Source organism: Salvelinus fontinalis, chromosome 25 (genome assembly GCF_029448725.1).
Source record: "Salvelinus fontinalis isolate EN_2023a chromosome 25, ASM2944872v1, whole genome shotgun sequence".
Lineage (NCBI taxonomy): Eukaryota > Metazoa > Chordata > Actinopteri > Salmoniformes > Salmonidae > Salvelinus > Salvelinus fontinalis.
In genome coordinates, this window is record NC_074689.1 from 4,868,984 (window position 1) to 4,885,823 (window position 16,840).

The following is a 16,840-nucleotide window of genomic DNA, read 5'->3' on the forward strand; positions in this document are numbered from 1 at the left end:
TGTGATAAGGTTGGTATACAGAAGATAGCCCTATTTGGTAAAATACCAAGTCCATGATATGGCAAGAGCAGCACAAATAAGCAAAGAGAAACGACAGTCCATCATTACTTTTAGACATGAAGGTCAGTCAATGAGGAACATTTGAAGAACTTTGAAAGTTTCTTCAAGTGCCGTCGCAAAAACCATCAAGCGCTATGATGAAACTGGCTCGCACGAGGACTGTCACAGGAAAGGAAGACCCAGAGTAACTTCTGCTGCAGACGATAAGTTCATTAGAGTTACCAGCCTCAGAAATTGCAGGCCAAATAAATGCTTCACAAAGTTCAAGTAACAGATACATCTCAACATCAACTGTTCAGAGGAGACTGCGTGAATCAGGCCTTTGTGGTCGAATTGCCGCAAAGAAACCACTACTAAAGGACATCAATAAGAAGAAGAGACTTGCTTGGGCCAAGAAACAAGAGCAATAGACATTAGACCAGTGGAAAGATTTGTGGTTCCAACAGCAGTGTCTTTGTGAGACGCAGTTTAGGTGAGCAGATGATCTCTGCATGTGTGGTTCCCACCGTGCAGCATGGAGGAGGAGGTGATTTAACCAGCATGGCTACCACAGCACTCTCCAGCGATACACCTTCCCATCTGCTTTGCGCTTAGTGGGACTATCATTTATTTTTCATTCGGACAATGACCCAACACACCTCCAGACTGTGTGAGGGCTATTTGACCAAGGAGAGTGATGGCGTGCTGCATCAGATGACCTTGGTTTGGGATGAGTTGGACCACAGAGTGAAGGAAAAGCAGCCAACAAGTGCTCAGCATATGTGGGAACTCCTTCAAGACTGTTGGAGAAGCATTCCAGGTGAAGCTGGTTGAGAGAATGCCAAGAGTGTGCAAAGCTGTCATCAAGGCAAAGGGTGGCTTCTTTGAAGAATCTAAAATATATTTTGATTTGTTTAACACTTTTTTGGTTACTACGTGATTCCATGTGTTATTTTATAGTTTTGATGTCTTCACTATTGTTCTACAATGTAGAAAATAGTCAAAATAAATCTGTCCAAACTTTTGACTGGTACTATATGTATCATATCTGAACCTGCAAGGGGCTGCTTCACACCATGGCACCCTCTGCAACCTGTGTGTGTATGTGCACGTGTGTGTGTGTGTCTGCCATCAAATTCATTAACGTTAGCGATGACTCAGGAGGAGAGATGTGAGGATGTGATGAATTACAAAGTGCCAGCACCATGACAGTAATCCCCTACTCTGCCTGGCTTTTTAGTGCTTAATAATGTTATGACTGACACCTCTCTCTCTCTCTCTCTCGCTCTCGCTCTCGCTCTCTCTCGCTCTCTCTCTCTCTATCACCTGAGATCGACCTAGAATTCCCTGCAGTGAATTAAGGTCAGGGGTCGCCCAGACTGAGACACGCAGCCAATCAAAGTTGACGATCACAGAACCAATCAAACACCCTTCAAGGCACCGAGCACAGCTAAAACCAACGGCTCTTGTCGATAACAAACTACGCCTCTGTTTCATTAAGCTCTCCAGGCTCACCGTGCTTCAGATTTCCAGTTTTCACATGATCACATGTCTCAATCTGACTCCCCATATATTGATGTGAATTAAATGGCTAACAGCTGTTGCTGCTGCCAATAGCCATCCCTCCGCCCCCAGCTACCTACCATATGTGGTCCGTCTGTCTAGGGCAGGACCTATTACCTTTAGATCCCCTGCAAATTAATATTGATCGACTCCCAGGCAGCTCCTAAGATATGGGTCAGAGGCGTGTGGGTGTGGGTGTGGGTGCGATGTGGAGTAGGGTGTGTGTGTGTACGCTCACTCTGTCTGTGTGTGCACACACGTGTGTTTGAGTGTGTGTGCGTGCATGTGTGTGTGTGCGTGTGTGCACGTAAGCGTGCGTCTTAAGAGGGCATCTCCGCTTGATCATGTTTTATCTGTCTCCTGCTCCCAGACCAGCCCAGACATCTGGCCCACCAGCAGTACGGTTCTTGCCAATAGCACTTGATGTGATGAATTCTCTTTTCCCCCTCGCTTCCTCTTCCTCTTCCTCTTCCTCTGTGACTAGAGTTGTATGTCCCAAATGGCACATCTAATATATAGTGCACTACTTTTGACCAGGGCCCATAGGGCTCTGGTCAGAAGTAGTGCACTATGTGGGGAATAGGGTGCAATTTGGGATATAACCTAGAGGCAAGGATGTACTGACAGAGATCAATATTAGCCAAACAAGAAACACACACATGAAATGCCCTCCTCCTCCTCGCCGCTTTATTATTGTCTGTTTGTTTTATACAAACTTGATGTTGGCGAATCTCTGGATGCCCTTACATCATACTCTTCCCACTGGCTTCAATAGAACGCAGGGTCAAATGAATCCTTATCCTCCGCAGCCTTGGTAGGGTAACTCAGGGAATCAACGGAGCAGAATTGTTAATGGCACTAAATGAATGTTTGTTCTGAATCACGAGGAGCACCTTAAACTTGACTGAACACGCTTTGCCATACAATTTGCACTAAATATTTTAATTAGCTGACTGTAACCTCGTTGGCTGTGTGGGAGAAAGGAAGAACTGCCTTTTAATCGGGATAATTAAACAGAGGGAGAGGGAGTGAGAGGGGGGGGGGGGGGGAGAGCACTGAGGAACATGAAAAAATGAATTCCCTCGGGCTCTGACTCACTGCATGGCTACAATGTAAGTCAGAGAAGATGGGGAATTTACAGAGAGGCCAAAATAGAAACAGTCAACTCGGAATGCCAACACCGCTCAGCATCAATACTGCATGCAGCCCATGCACTAATGTTCTAGTTCAATGCTTTACTGGACGAGAGAGCTCAAATAAGGGTCGGCCAGGAGTCCACATACAGACCCTGATCAGCAGCAACAATCTCTTAAAGGTAGGCCCAGCAGAGATACAGACAGACACCGTTCTGCACAGAGGGGATCTAATATTTATCATATTGTAACGCTGAAGAAAAATAGGTAATACGAGTTACAATACTTATAAAGAGATGTTCTGAGGCTCTGGGTATGTGTGTGTGTCCTTTGAAATCACTACTCCTCTGCCTCCCGCTGACGTGTCTACAGTATTACATATGTACACTCTTAGAAAAAAGGGTTCCAAAAGGGTTCTTTGGCTGTCCCCATAGTATAACCCAAAAGAGTTCTACCTGGATCCCAAAGGGTTCTTCCTGGAACCAAAAAAATGGTTCTTCAAAGGGTTCTCCTATGGGGAAAGCCAAATAACCATTTTAGGTACTGGATAGCACTCTAGGAGTGTGTGGACTAAGCTGTCAGTGTATTAACACATGCAATGCTCATCCAATTACTGTCCCTTTACATTAGTAGTCAGAAGCAGTGCATACTGTACATAATGCATTACATACATGTATAATACATTGTAGACATTACATATGCACATATGGACAATGTAGGTATGCATGGCATCTAAACTTGGCCCTAAAAAGAAGGAGTGATGAAATATGTATTGTATTAAATAATTACATTTTAATGACAACATAGTCACTTAGGAAGTCACTTGGTGAAGGGCATTGGGCTGAAAATGAATAAATGCAACAACTGTTGCTGGCAAACACAGCAAACACACATCCCGTTCGGGGTTCTTCAGAGACCCTAAAATGGTTCCCCTATGGCATTGCACTCAAGAACCTTATTTGGTTCCAACTGGCATCTTTATTTTAAGAGTTTAGAGTCAGGGTAGCCAAAGTTAAAGTTTTATTGCAATGGCCTGCAGTGTGTGTGTGTGTGTGTGTGTGTGTGTGTGTGTGTGTGTGTGTGTGTGTGTGTGTGTGTGTGTGTGTGTGTGTGTGTGTGTGTGTGTGTGTGTGTGTGTGTGTGTGTGTGTGTGTGTGACTGACCTGTGCTGCTCTGGATGGTCCTGACGGTGGTGGTGGCCCGGGGGGCTGAGATAGCCCTCATGTTTCCCCCCACCATGGTGACCCTGTCCTCCTCGTCTTGGGAGCAGCCCTTCTCGATGGCACGGACGTAGCTGTGGCTGCGCATACGGAAGCAGCCTGACATGGGGAGGTCCAGAGCATCCACCGCTTGAGACTCCATCTCACTGAAAACGGACTCGCACACTGCCTCCATCTGTCCGTTCACCTCCACCTCGCTCACCTGCAGGGGGTGACACCGCACGCACGGGGGGGGGGGGGGGGGGCAAAGGTCAAAAAGGTTAGAAAAACCTAGGTCAACATCACCGGACTGGAGCCATGTACTCAAGGGTTTCAAGTATATTCAGTGATTTTGAGGAATCAAAAAGGCACAAAGACACTTGAAATCAATCCAAAAGGATAGCATGCAGTGCAGAGGGGAGGAAAGTTGTGGGGTAAAAGTTCCCGGGCCGTCCGAGTGCAGTGCTACAGGGGTGTGTTGGCAATACACATGTCTACAGGAGGGAAGACTCGTGACTAGTTGAAATGAGTGCCACGACATTGTAGAACTAAGCTCATGGAAAGGGTGTGTGGTGGTTGTATTGGAATCGAGCATGTGTCTTCATAGTCCCCAACAGAAACCCAAAGTGTCTAAGGTGGACTGCTATTCTAGCCTAATATACTTGCATGGAAAGAGGAGGAGAGAGGAGGAAAACGGGTTATGTGTAGTCAAGCCAAATCCGTTTTCATGGTTTCTGATGTGGGCGGCAGGTTGACTAGTGGTTAGAGCGTTGGGCCAGTAACTGAAAGGTTACTAGATCAAATCCCTGATCTGACAAGGTACAATTTTGGTTGTTCTACCCCTGAACAAGGCAGTTAACCCACTGTTTCTAGGCCGTCATTGAAAATAAGAATTTGTTCTTTTAACTGACTTTCCTAGTTAAATAAAAAATATCATATGTTATCAGTCACAGCATGTTTTTGGACTGATTCGGCAGTTTTTACCTGTTAAAGTAGAATACTATTGGAAATTACTGTTGAAAGTTCCATTTATATTTCTAAAATATAAGTTGAAAATGATGCTGTCCCTGCTTCCTGTTGACAATAACTTTAGTAGCCCAATGTCAAGATACGGTTTGGAGTGTCCAATTCAATAGTCAATATGTGATATACAGTATTAAAAATATAAAATTTGCTACCTACACATACAGTGCCTTCAGAAAGTATTCATACCCGTTGACTGATTCCACATTTTGTTCTGTTACAGTCTGAATTTTAAATGAATTCAATATATATATTTCTCACCAATCTACACACAATACCCCATAATGACAAAGTGAAAACATGTTTTTAGATCCTTTGGCAAATGTATTGAAAATGAAGCACAGAAATATCTCATTTACTTAAGTATTCACAACTCTTCGTCAATACTTGGTAGAAGCACCTTTGGCGGCGATTACAGCTGTATTCATGTGTAAGTCTCTTTCCACACCTGGATTGTGCAACATTTGTCTATTATTTTTTTCAAAATTCTTCAAGCTCTGTCAAATTGGTTGATCATTGTCAGACAACCATTTTCAGGTCTTGTCATAGATTTTCAAGTAGATTTAAGTCAAAACTGTAACTTGACCACTGAGGAAATTCACTGTCTTCTTGGTAAGCAACTCCAAGGTAGATTTGGCCTTGTGTTTTAGGTTATTGTCCTGCTGAAAGGTCATTTTGTCTTCCGGTGTCTGTTGGAAAGCAGACAGAACCAGGTTTTTCTCTAGGACTCTGCCTGTGCTTAGCTATATTTCATTTATTTTTATTTAAAATAACTCCCTAGTCCTTGTCTGTGACAAACATACCCATAACATGATGCAGCCACCACTATGCTTGAAAATATGGAGAGTGGTACTCAGTAATGTGATGTACTGGATTTGCTCCAAACGTAACACTTTTTATTCAGCACAAAAAAATGAATTGCTTTGCCACATTCTTTGCAGTATGACTTTGGTGCCTTGATGCAAACAGGTTGATGTTTTGGAATATTTTTATTCTGTACAAGCTTCATTCTTTTCACTCTGTCAATCAAGTTAGTATTGTGCAGTAACTACAATGTTGTTGATCCAACCTCAGTTTCTCCTATCACAGTCATTAAAGTCTGTAAGGGACGGATCAAAATTCACTTGGGGGAGGGGTGGTCAATCAATCAATCAATCAAATGTATTTATAAAGCCATTTTTACATCAGCCGATGTCACAAAGTGCTACACAGAAACCAAGACTAAAACCCCCAAAATAGGGTGGATTGTCTGCTTTTTGCGGAGGCACAGCGGAGGGCAGTGCGTTTCTTTCCCTGGTTTACATTAGCTCTTCTGCTCATGTTTTCCCTATAAACAATGGCTTGACTTACTTTTGATATGACCCTAATAAAGTTTCTAAACGTTTGTGAAGGTTTGGTATGGTGTGGCTATTATTAATCATTTGCTACTCCAGGCCTACGATATGAAGTGTCTCGGTGCTCCAACTGACCAGAGTTACTCCTAAAATCTGACAATATAATGATTACCAAATACTAATTGAGTGTATGTAAACTTCTGACCCATTGGGAATGTGATGAAATAAATAAAAGCTGAAATAAATCACTCTCTCTACTATTATTCTGACATTTCTCTTAAAATACAGTGGTGATCCAAACTGACCTAAGACAGGGAATTTTTACTTTAATGTCAGGAATTGTGAAAAACTGAGTTTAAATATATTTGGCTGAAGTGTATGTAAACTTCCGACTTCAACTGTAGATGTGGTGTCAGGTTGGGTGGAGAAGAGGTTAGGGAGTGTTGGGTAGGTGAAAGTGTTTGTTTGCGTTTCTGCCATCCAGAGCCATCGTGCGCTCCGCACCACGTGACTAGGGCCAAGAACTGTAAATTGTTTTCCTCTCTGGAGCAGGGCGCTGTTGAAAGGAGTGATAACCGGAATGGCGCTATGTGTTGAGGAGGGTCAACTGAAGTTGAGGATTCCCGGTGTCTGTGACTCCTGCCGTTTGGTGCCACGCAGATCCGGTGTAACAGAGAAGACTGTACTACTGAGTTTTGATGCAGAGTTTTTACCAGATAAAGTCAAGTTAGAATGTGTCAGTTATCCCGTGAGAGATTTTGTCTGTGTTTTAGGTGTCAAGTTTATGGTCATGTGGCAGCAGTGTGTAGGAGGGAGATTCCTAGATGTGAGAATGTGTAGTATAGGTGGAAAAAGGTGTCTGTGTAAACTGTAGGGGTACCATGGTGCTGGAGATCAGAGGTGTCCGGTGAGAGAAAGGCAGGTTGAGGTTGCCAGGATCAGAGTAGTGCAGAATTTGCCGTATGTTGAGACAGTGAAGAGAGTAGTAGAGGAAGATGAATCCAGGGCAGAGTATGTGAGCGGAGTTGAGCGGTCGTTAATCCCGCTCATCGCTCATGGAGCGTTGCGCAACTCCACCTCCTTTCCAACTGCTCTGCTAAAAACTGATCTGTGCTCATAGGAGGAAAAGAAACTGCTGCTCCAAATTCGCTCCATTCATTAAAATCACAATTTAACAAACACCCATCTATTTTTGTGACTTCCTGGACCTACCATTTGGTTTCGAAGTATTGAAACCACACCATACGATTTGAATGAAAAGTATTTTAATAAACATGAAAAGGTGGATGTGAGAAGCGCTCATAATTTCAAATAGGCTACATGTCATATTAAACAGCATATAAAGACTCTAAATAGGTCAGGAGCCAGACAGAGCCTAAGAAGGAACGAAAATGAATTATAAAGGGTATATTTTTTTTATTATTTCAAGGCTATAGCCTACAAAGGAATACACTGTGAAGCATTTGTGAGTGTGACACAATAGGCTGATAGAGACATAAAGCCCTCAGCATTTAAACAACATTTAGTTGTATTAAATCATTATAGTCTATAAATTGTGCATATAGGCTGTGACTTACTTAGAATTCAACACATATTAAACAAAAAATGCCTTATTAAGCTCAGTGGTGAATTCATTTTTAGAAACATGAGTTTGGCCAGTCTGTGGATTCAGGCTCATGCGATGGTGCCTGGAGAGCAGGCCAGCAGCAGAGAATATCCTCTCCACACTTGCAGAGCCACTGGGGATGCTAAACACCCTTTAGGCCACTATTGCCAGGTTGGGCAGAGATGCAGAGTTAAAAAAATAAAAAATAATTCTACAGGTAGGCCTAAGAGTTTTAAGGCAAAATAACCAGTAACCAATAACCAATCAAAACAGAAAGCTCCTTGAAAGTGGGAACATGCCAGGCCTATTGGTCCAAAAGTATTGGACTATTGTATAGATTAACGAAACTTAGATTTTTAGTTTTCTAAATACTTTTCTACAATGACACACTTATCTACCCACCTTGTTCCTTTCTTTTACCATCTGCACGTAATGAGTACCCTATCATGCTTTCGTGATATGTGTCTTTTCAGATTCCACAATGATTCTTTATTTTTGTGGACACTACATCACCGCATTCCCTCTCTTGCTCTTGGTCCTCATCTTTGTAAGTCACCTTGATTTTGCACCTTTTGCACCACAGCATTCTGCAGTGATACTCCATCCCATCTGGTTTGCGCTTAGTGGGACTGTCATTTGTTTTTCAACAGGACAATGAACCAAAACACATCTCTAGGCTGTGGAAGGGCTATTTGACCAAGAAGGAGAGTGATGGAGTGCCTCATCAGCTGACCTGGCCTCCACAACCCAATAAGATTGTTTGGGAAGAGTTGGACCTCAGAGTGAAGGGAAAGCAGCCAACAAGTGCTCAGCATATGTGGGAATTCCTTCAAGGCATTTGGAAAAGCATTCCTCATGAAGCTGGTTGAGAGAATGCCAAATTCCACAAATGAACTTTTAACAAGGCACACCTGTAAATTGAAATGCATTTCTCTCAACCAGCTTCATGGTTGTGTGCAATGCTGTTATGAAGGCAAAAGGGTGACTACTTTGAAGAATCTAAAATATATTTAGATTTGTTTAACACTTTTTTGGTTACTATATGATTCCAAAGGTGTTATTTCATAGTTTTAATGTTTTCACTATTATTCTACAATGTAGAAAATAATCAAAATAAAGAAAAACCCGTGAATGAGAAGGTGTGTCCAAACCTTTGACTGGTACTGTATATATAAATCATTAGTCCAAAGATGGATGTAGCAACTACAGATTGTCCCTTTTGTATCAGCATGAATTAGATTGAGCAATAAAAGGCCCACTTTTATTCCATAGGCTGGGATCCGCACTATGCAGCTGCTGCAAGAGCACATTTTTCACTGGCTGTCCACTGGTTTCAAAAACAATGATTGATAGGCAGCTTAAACTTCTTGAATTCAACCGTTATTGGGTTCAAATACACATTTAGATTTATGAACAGCCAAACCTCAACAACCACAATCCGTAAAGCGCAAATAGCTAAATGAGAGAGCAGCAGTGTGATTCACATCAATGCGCTATGTAGATATCAATAATAAGTGATATCCGTATCGCCGTAGACTACACCGCTGTTGTCATCCTTACATCCAAGCGTTTATTCAAGTTGAATAATCTTTGGATGCCGACAGCAGTCGCACCATTGGAAGACACCGCTTGGACTGTAGCCTACAAAAGCCTATTCCTGCTCTTTACCCAGGATCCATCAAACCCATTTGGTGGGTCATCATAGTGGTCTCTGACTTGTGGTCAGACTCGCTCAGGTGGAACAAACTTGTGCCTTTTTTCAATGCTGATTTGAATGTCATTGAGAAAACAGAGAAGTGTCGGATATTTTTTTTTGCAAACATCCTTTCTGTTTTTAAAAAAACATCCTCAAAGTAATCATATTGTTTTTCAAAAGTATCTGTCATCTGATTACAATATTTTTGCTGGTAACGTAACGGATTACAGTTACCGTTTTTGTAATCCCTTACATGTAACGGATGACATGTAATATATTACTCCCCAACCCTGCCTGTACATTAAATATATTCACTGATCGTGTACTCTACCATGGCAAATAAAGGTGCGGTTCAGGTATGAATGTCGGTGAAACATTACTTTTCAGTCATATTCAATACCAGGAGTATCAAACTCCATTCTTTGAATGATGCTGTGTCTGCATGAATGTATTGCCATTATACACTTTAACAGTGTTACCAATCCTGGTCCTGGGACATCAATGGTCACTCATTATAACCATGCAATAGACTAGAAACATGATTTAAGTAGTTAAAGGCTGATTTGTAATTCATATATACAGAAACAGAATTTTAAAAAACAGTTCACTACACTTCCTACAGTACGCATCATGTAAATACTCTAAAGCCAGTTCATGTCAATATGTAACTCCCTTCATCTGCATTAATCTGAGGACATAGGATAGGTGTAGTATTTCATCAAATGAGAGACTTAATTTCAACAAGTGGATAACGTGAAATGCTTTATTAAAAGAAGTTCATCATCCAAGTGTTATAAATACATAATACATGCATTATAAATATTATAATTGTAATATTATAAATTCGAGTTCAATCTGTACTTCAATGCAAATATGGTGTGCATTATAAAAACAGAGGAAGAAAGAGGAGGTGGGTAGAGAGGCGTGAGAGAGTTTAAAAGACAGAAAGGGAAAGAGGTAAGAACAGAGGAGCAGGGAAGACAGCATATAAATAATGAATTACAGTGCTACCCTAATATTCTCTCAGTTCATCACCATTTCATAATAGTGTCTCTAGCGGTGTCTCCTAACAGCCTTGGGCCCCCAGTTGGCCCGAAGGTTATCTTAAGAGCGGGTGAAGTGGCGATGACGGGACTGGCTTCCTCTCTCACATCCAAAAATATCTGCAGACGAGAGACAGATGGATTGAGAGAGAGCATGATTAAGCCTTTTTTAAATTGTATTCTTACACTGTCAGTCATTAATCATCAGGAGGTGAAATGCAAAACTGACCTTGGATCATTAACTCTGGGACTACTACATCTCTATCTGTATTTCAACGGATGGCCCTGGTCACACAACCTTGCAGTGCCCTACACGGTAACTGTAGGCAATCGTTTTGAAGGAATCTGTAGGAATATGGAAGATAATGTCATTATTCGACTTTAACATCACCAGGTCATTATGGATTACTAAAGTATAATATCCCTTATAACAAATCATGATAACTTCGGATAGATAGATGCATGTGCGCACACATGTGCATGTGTAGCATGTGACAATAGCAGGATCATATTAAGGATAGCGTCACAAATGAATACATAAATACCACTTGAAGCTTGATGATGACTTGATCATTTGAATCAGCTGTGTAGTGCTAAGGCAAAAACGAAAATGTGCACCCCTTTGAGTCCCCAGGACCAGGACTGAGAGGTAAAATGTAATTAACTTAGCCAGTTATCTATACAGTATGTAAAGTTGGCTCGATAGCTAGCTAGCTATGTTAGCAACTCATTTGAGTTAGCCTGCACTGTTGCTAGCTAGCTAATAATACATCGTTTTTTTTTTTTTACATTTTTGAAATGTATTTACTTACTTGAGTAGGTTCTCCCAGCCATGTGGACATTTTGGAAAAAGGACAGCAAAGTTTGTTTGTTACCTGAGTGGTTTAGAGCATGTTACTATTTACCTGTGAATAAATTCATGAAATGGAGATTGGAATAAGCTATTTACCCATTTAATAACCAGACTTTCATACAAACTTGCTATGCTGAATTCTTGACGCACAATCGAATGTGCTGCGATATGCTGCCAGCACGCCCACAAGCGAGCCGCTCTGGGCGGCCGAAGCGGCACACGGCAATTTACCGCGTGCTAGTGTAGACGAGCCGTGACGCTCCATCTTTTGGCCATCTCGCTCCTCGCTCCAGTCAAATTGGGCACGCTCCGTCCCAGCTCCGCTCACTTACTGGTACAGGGTGAGTAGGTCGAGGCCAAGAGAGAGTGATAAGAATAACATGTGCTTCATTAAAGTTCCTTTTTTGGGCGTTCATGGCCATGGTTGTTAACTGAACCACAGGAATGGAACAGAAATCACAAAGGATAGATGTTGTGGCGGTAGCTGCAGAGAAGTACTTGGGTGTATGAGATTTTACTGCAGAAGAGTTACAAGGTGTTTTGAACGATAGTGTCCCGTCTTCCCAGGCTGCTGGCCTGGTGTAGAATCAGATAGGGCCAAAGTAGTGGAAAGGTGGTGAGGTTTTTAATGGGGGTAGGGTTAGTTGGTAGGGCAAACATTTTTCACAGTGTAAAGAATTCATACTACAGAATATTAGGCTGGTACACAGCCAATACAGTAGGTGGCGGCATGCATCTATAACATTTGTTTGCGGACCGCCATAATATCACAGGAAAATAAGAAGTACTGTCTCACAAAAATGATATGATTGACGCAATTTCAATGTTGCTTTGTGTATCACCAAATTGACTTGCGATGATATCATTGCAACACTGTTCACTGCCTCCAAGTTGCTTGACATAGGCCTTTCAAAGAGCTGTCAGTCAAGGTGAGCTCATGAATATAAGTTCCCTGCCCACTCCGCCTGTCTTTTTCAACTTCCTGGTAGTTGGCCAAAAAGTACTTTTTCTCAAATTTTGCGCTTTTCTATCCAAAACAAATGTTATGGGTGTTATTTTAGTCACACAAAAGGCTATTTTACATGTCAATCAGAATGACTTTTCAGGACCTTTAATAGTTGAATATTTACCCATGTCCATTTTTATCTGTTTTGTCGTGCATTCACGGTCAGTTTGGAAGCCTTTGTTTAGGCTCTAGAAGTGCAAGTGTTATAAAACACTAAGTATTCATTAATATGCTGTAATATGTAATTGTATATAGCAAACCTGCTTGATCTGATCCATTTTATTTACAGTAAAATACTGTAGATATAATTGTCTTACAGTTTAATAACCCCTTTACTGTAGCGTAGTGTGTTTCATTGCTCTGGCATCAAGTTACCGTGCATATCTCAGTATTGTATTGGCACTATCCAGATATAGTCAGAGATATAACATAAGATATCTTGTTGTAATTGCCGTTATTTTGAAGATCAATGTATCCTTAACTACAACAACGTGTTCAGTAATGGTTACAGAAACGTTTAACTTAACTGGCTGTGACATGTTATTTATACATTATTACCTTGGTTTAATGCACTGACTGTAAGTTGCAAAGAACAAGAGCGCCCGCTAAATGGACCTCGCTTTGTGCAAGGGGGCATTGTCATGCTGAAACAGGAAAGGGCCTTCCCCAAACTGTTGCCACGAAGTAGGAAGCACAGAATCGTCTAGAATGTCATTGTATGCAGTAGCATTAATATTTCCCTTCACTGGAATGAAAAATAGCCCCAGACCATTATTCCTTCTTCACCAAACACTACAGTTGGCACTATGCATTTGGGCAGGTAGCATTCTCCTGACATCTGCCAAATCCAGATTTGTCCATCAGACTGCCAGATGGTGTGGCGTGATTCATCACTCCAGAGAACGTGTTTCCACTGCTCCAGAGTCCAACTGCTCCAACAACACTCCAGCCGACGCTTGGCATTGCGCCTGGTGATTTTAGGCTTGTGCGCGGCTAACGAAGGTTATGGTGCTAACGAAGGTTATGGTGCTAACGAAGATTATGGCGCTGACGTTGCTTCAGAGACAGTTTGGAACTCGGTATTGAGTGTTGCAGCCAAGGAGAGGCGATGTTTACGCGTAACGCGCTTCAGCACTCATTGATCCAGTTCTGTGAGCTTGTGTAGCCTATCACTTGTGGCTGAGCTGTGGTCGCTCCTAGAGTTTCCACTTCACAATAACAGCATTTACAGTTGATCGGGGCAGCTCTAGCAGGGCAGGAATTTGACGGTGCCACGTCGAAAGTCACAGAGCTCTTCAGTAAGGCCATTCTACTGCCAATGTTTTTCTATGGCGATTGCATGGCTGTGTGCTCGATTTTCTACACCCGTAGGCAACGGGCGTGGCTGAAATAGCCAAATCCACTCATATGAAGTGGTGTCGAAATACTTTGATATATATAGGGTATATATTTATACATTACCAGTCAAAAGTTTGGACACACCTACTTATTCCAGGGTTTTTTCTTTATTTGGACTATTTTCTACATTGTAGAATAATAGTGAAGACATCACGAATATGAAATAACACATATGGAAACATGTAGTAACCAAAAAAGTGTTAAACAAATCAACATATATTTTATATATGAGATTCTTCAAAGTAGCCACCCTTTGCCTTGATGACAGCAGATCCGGGGGCTAGTGTCAGTCTGTCATATCTGGCGTAATTGACCTGTTTTATGTGATGTCCTGTGTGATATTAGGTGTGCTCCTAATTCTCCCATCTCTCTCTCACCCGCTTGTATCGACCTCTGAAGTGTGCTAGTGTACATGGCAGTAAATGCTTTTGAACAATGGCTGTGAAGCATTACCGGTGGCGTAAGACGTAAGTCCCGCTCGTTTTCTAAGGTGTGCTGTGAGAGTTAAGCACCAGTTGTGCTGTTGTGTTGTAAAGTATGCTAGCAGAAGGCTATGTGTGCTGTGTTGCGTGATGCAGAGCATTGGGAATTAGCTGATCTGTTACGGACCAGTGGTAGCTGGTGTGGGAGTGGAGCCTAAGTGAATGGAACTGTATTAAACACATCAAACACATGGTTTCAATATGTTTTGGTACCATTCCATTGATTCCATTCCAGACATTACAATGAGTCGTCCTCCCTTTACCCGACTTCAGTACTAAATACATGTACATTCCTGCAGTGTAGTCCATGTGTTTTTCCTGGCTGTTGAAAATGAAAACATTGTTTCAGCTCTAATGAGAAAGACCTAATTGGAGTATTTCTCTATACGTCACTGGAGTCTACAGAGGGGGAATTAACAGACAGATAGGATGATGGAGGGATCAAGGAAAAGGAGGGCTGTATTTCCCGCAGTCTAATTAGCACTGTGAATTTGACTCTGATCATTAGACCTGTAGGAAACAACACCTGAATGTTTGGAGATGGTTTGGTTTAAATAGCCGCTCGGATGGGATGGTTGCTGGACAGTTCTCTGATAGTTGATTAGGGGTTGGATAGGGTTTGATTTGGTGTTGGTTTTTCCTCCCCGTTGCATGGCCGTTGGGTGTAAGAAAGGACAGGAGCCGGTTAGGGGACGGAGCAGGGGGAGGTATGCGCCCCCCAGGGCCACCAACCTGGCTAATGGTGCTCATGGCTCTCATGTAGCTCTCGTTTCGCGAGCGGAATTTGGGCGAGGCCAGCAGCCCTGCCGGGTCCAAGCTGTCCAGGCTTCTATTGATGGAAACCTCACTCACCGCACGCAGGTAGCTGTGGCTCCGGATCTGCAACTTGGGAGAGTGCGACTCAGTGGAGATCCTGCAGAGAAAGAGGGTGAGAAGTTGGGGGGTGAAAATACGCTCATGCGAGAGAGCCAAAGGAAGAACAAATGAAGGCAGACGGCAGAGAGAGAGAGAGAGAGAGAAAAATAGGGCCTTCACAACTCATCCCCCAGACACAAGGAAAGAGTGTATGTTTATGTATGCATGAGAGAAAGAACGAGGAGAGAGACAACAGGAGAGGCTGTGTGTGTTTGTGTGTGTGTCAGAGGGGGCCGGTGGGATGAGATGTAGGAGGATGGGCTTAGTGTAATGGCTGGAATGGAATAAATGGAAGGGAGTCAGACATATTGTTTCCATGTGTTTGATTCCATTCCAGTCGTTATGATGAGCACATCCTCCTATACCCCTTCCACCAGCCTCTTCTGGTGTGTGTGTGCGCGCGTGTGTGTGTATAGAAAGAGTATAGAGAAGTAGAGCACTCTTTCTGAATATTCAATCGCTTCAGGACCATCCCATATCTAATCAACGAGCGCATTGTTTAATACTCACATAAGCTTTGAGTGTCCTTGGAATATCTTTTGATTCGCTTGACAGGGTGGAGAAAAAAGGACTTGGGCAAGCTCTGATGCATGTAAGTAGTGGGGAGATGAAAAGCAGTGTGTGCGAAGTAGGTGGAATAGTGTTCAAACACACACACACACACACACACACACACACACACACACACACACACACACACACACACACACACACACACACACACACACACACACACACACACACACACACACACACACACACACACACACACACACACACACACACACACACACACACACACACACACACACCTCTCCCTCAGAGGAATCTGAAGGGTGAGCTCATTAGCCCTAACCTGCAGTCACCAAGCAGGTGGGAAATCACTCAGCACTTTCACACCTGTGTGTGTGTGTGTGTGTGTGTGTGTGTGTGTGTGTGTGTGTGTGTGTGTGTGTGTGTGTGTGTGTGTGTGTGTGTGTGTGTGTGTGTGTGTGTGTGTGTGTGTGTGTGCAGCAAGTTCCATATACAATAAGCGATCAACACATCTCTTAGTGTAAAACCTTATTTGAATATTTCCCAGAGTACCTTACCTTTCAAGTAAATTGTGCAGTTAGCACCCATGACTGTATTTGTTAGTGACAGAGACATGGCTGTTGCATTCATCCACATCCTTTTTATTGCCTCAACCAAGTGAGATCCTAAGTGTATATGTTGCAAATAAAAACAAGTTCTTTAAATGTCATTAACAGTCGAAACCATGTTTTTCATGAAATTGGATAATATTTGAAGGAACAGATCAAAGTATGAAAAATGACTGTTGCTTGTACATTGACAAAATGTGATCAAAAATGTCCTTTTCCTCTCCCCATGTCAAACACTTGAATTCATTATCAAGGGGACAAGGTGACATCACCTTAACTCCAATTTTATTACACCAACGGTAACATCTTTACCTCATTTAAAGAAGTACCGCCTTGTAAACAACATCGGAGAAGGTGTGGTATATAGCTAGATAGCTACTCTGCTGGTGCTAAGATTTGACCGTAAGG

At 42.4% G+C, this 16,840-nt stretch overlaps 1 protein-coding gene and 1 long non-coding RNA gene across 4 annotated transcripts in view; both read right to left on the reverse strand.

Annotated features, from left to right (window-relative positions):
- Positions 1 to 16,840, reverse strand: part of LOC129822785 (disks large-associated protein 1-like) — a 233,272-nt gene that overhangs the window by 56,565 nt on the left and 159,867 nt on the right. For 2 of the 3 annotated variants that reach the window (XM_055881200.1, XM_055881202.1), the window contains exons 5-6: positions 15,108 to 15,288; positions 3,899 to 4,157 (exon numbers count right to left, since the gene is read on the reverse strand). In XM_055881200.1, the coding sequence (XP_055737175.1) occupies positions 3,899 to 4,157; positions 15,108 to 15,288 (440 nt within the window). The remainder of the gene's footprint in view (positions 1 to 3,898; positions 4,158 to 15,107; positions 15,289 to 16,840) is intronic. The other variant, XM_055881201.1, reaches the window with a different exon arrangement.
- Positions 8,982 to 15,099, reverse strand: LOC129822786 (uncharacterized). Its single transcript, XR_008754526.1, has 3 exons — positions 11,449 to 15,099; positions 10,866 to 10,981; positions 8,982 to 10,756 (listed from the first exon to the last, which is right to left on the reverse strand). It is a non-coding gene; the product is annotated as an uncharacterized LOC129822786 (long non-coding RNA).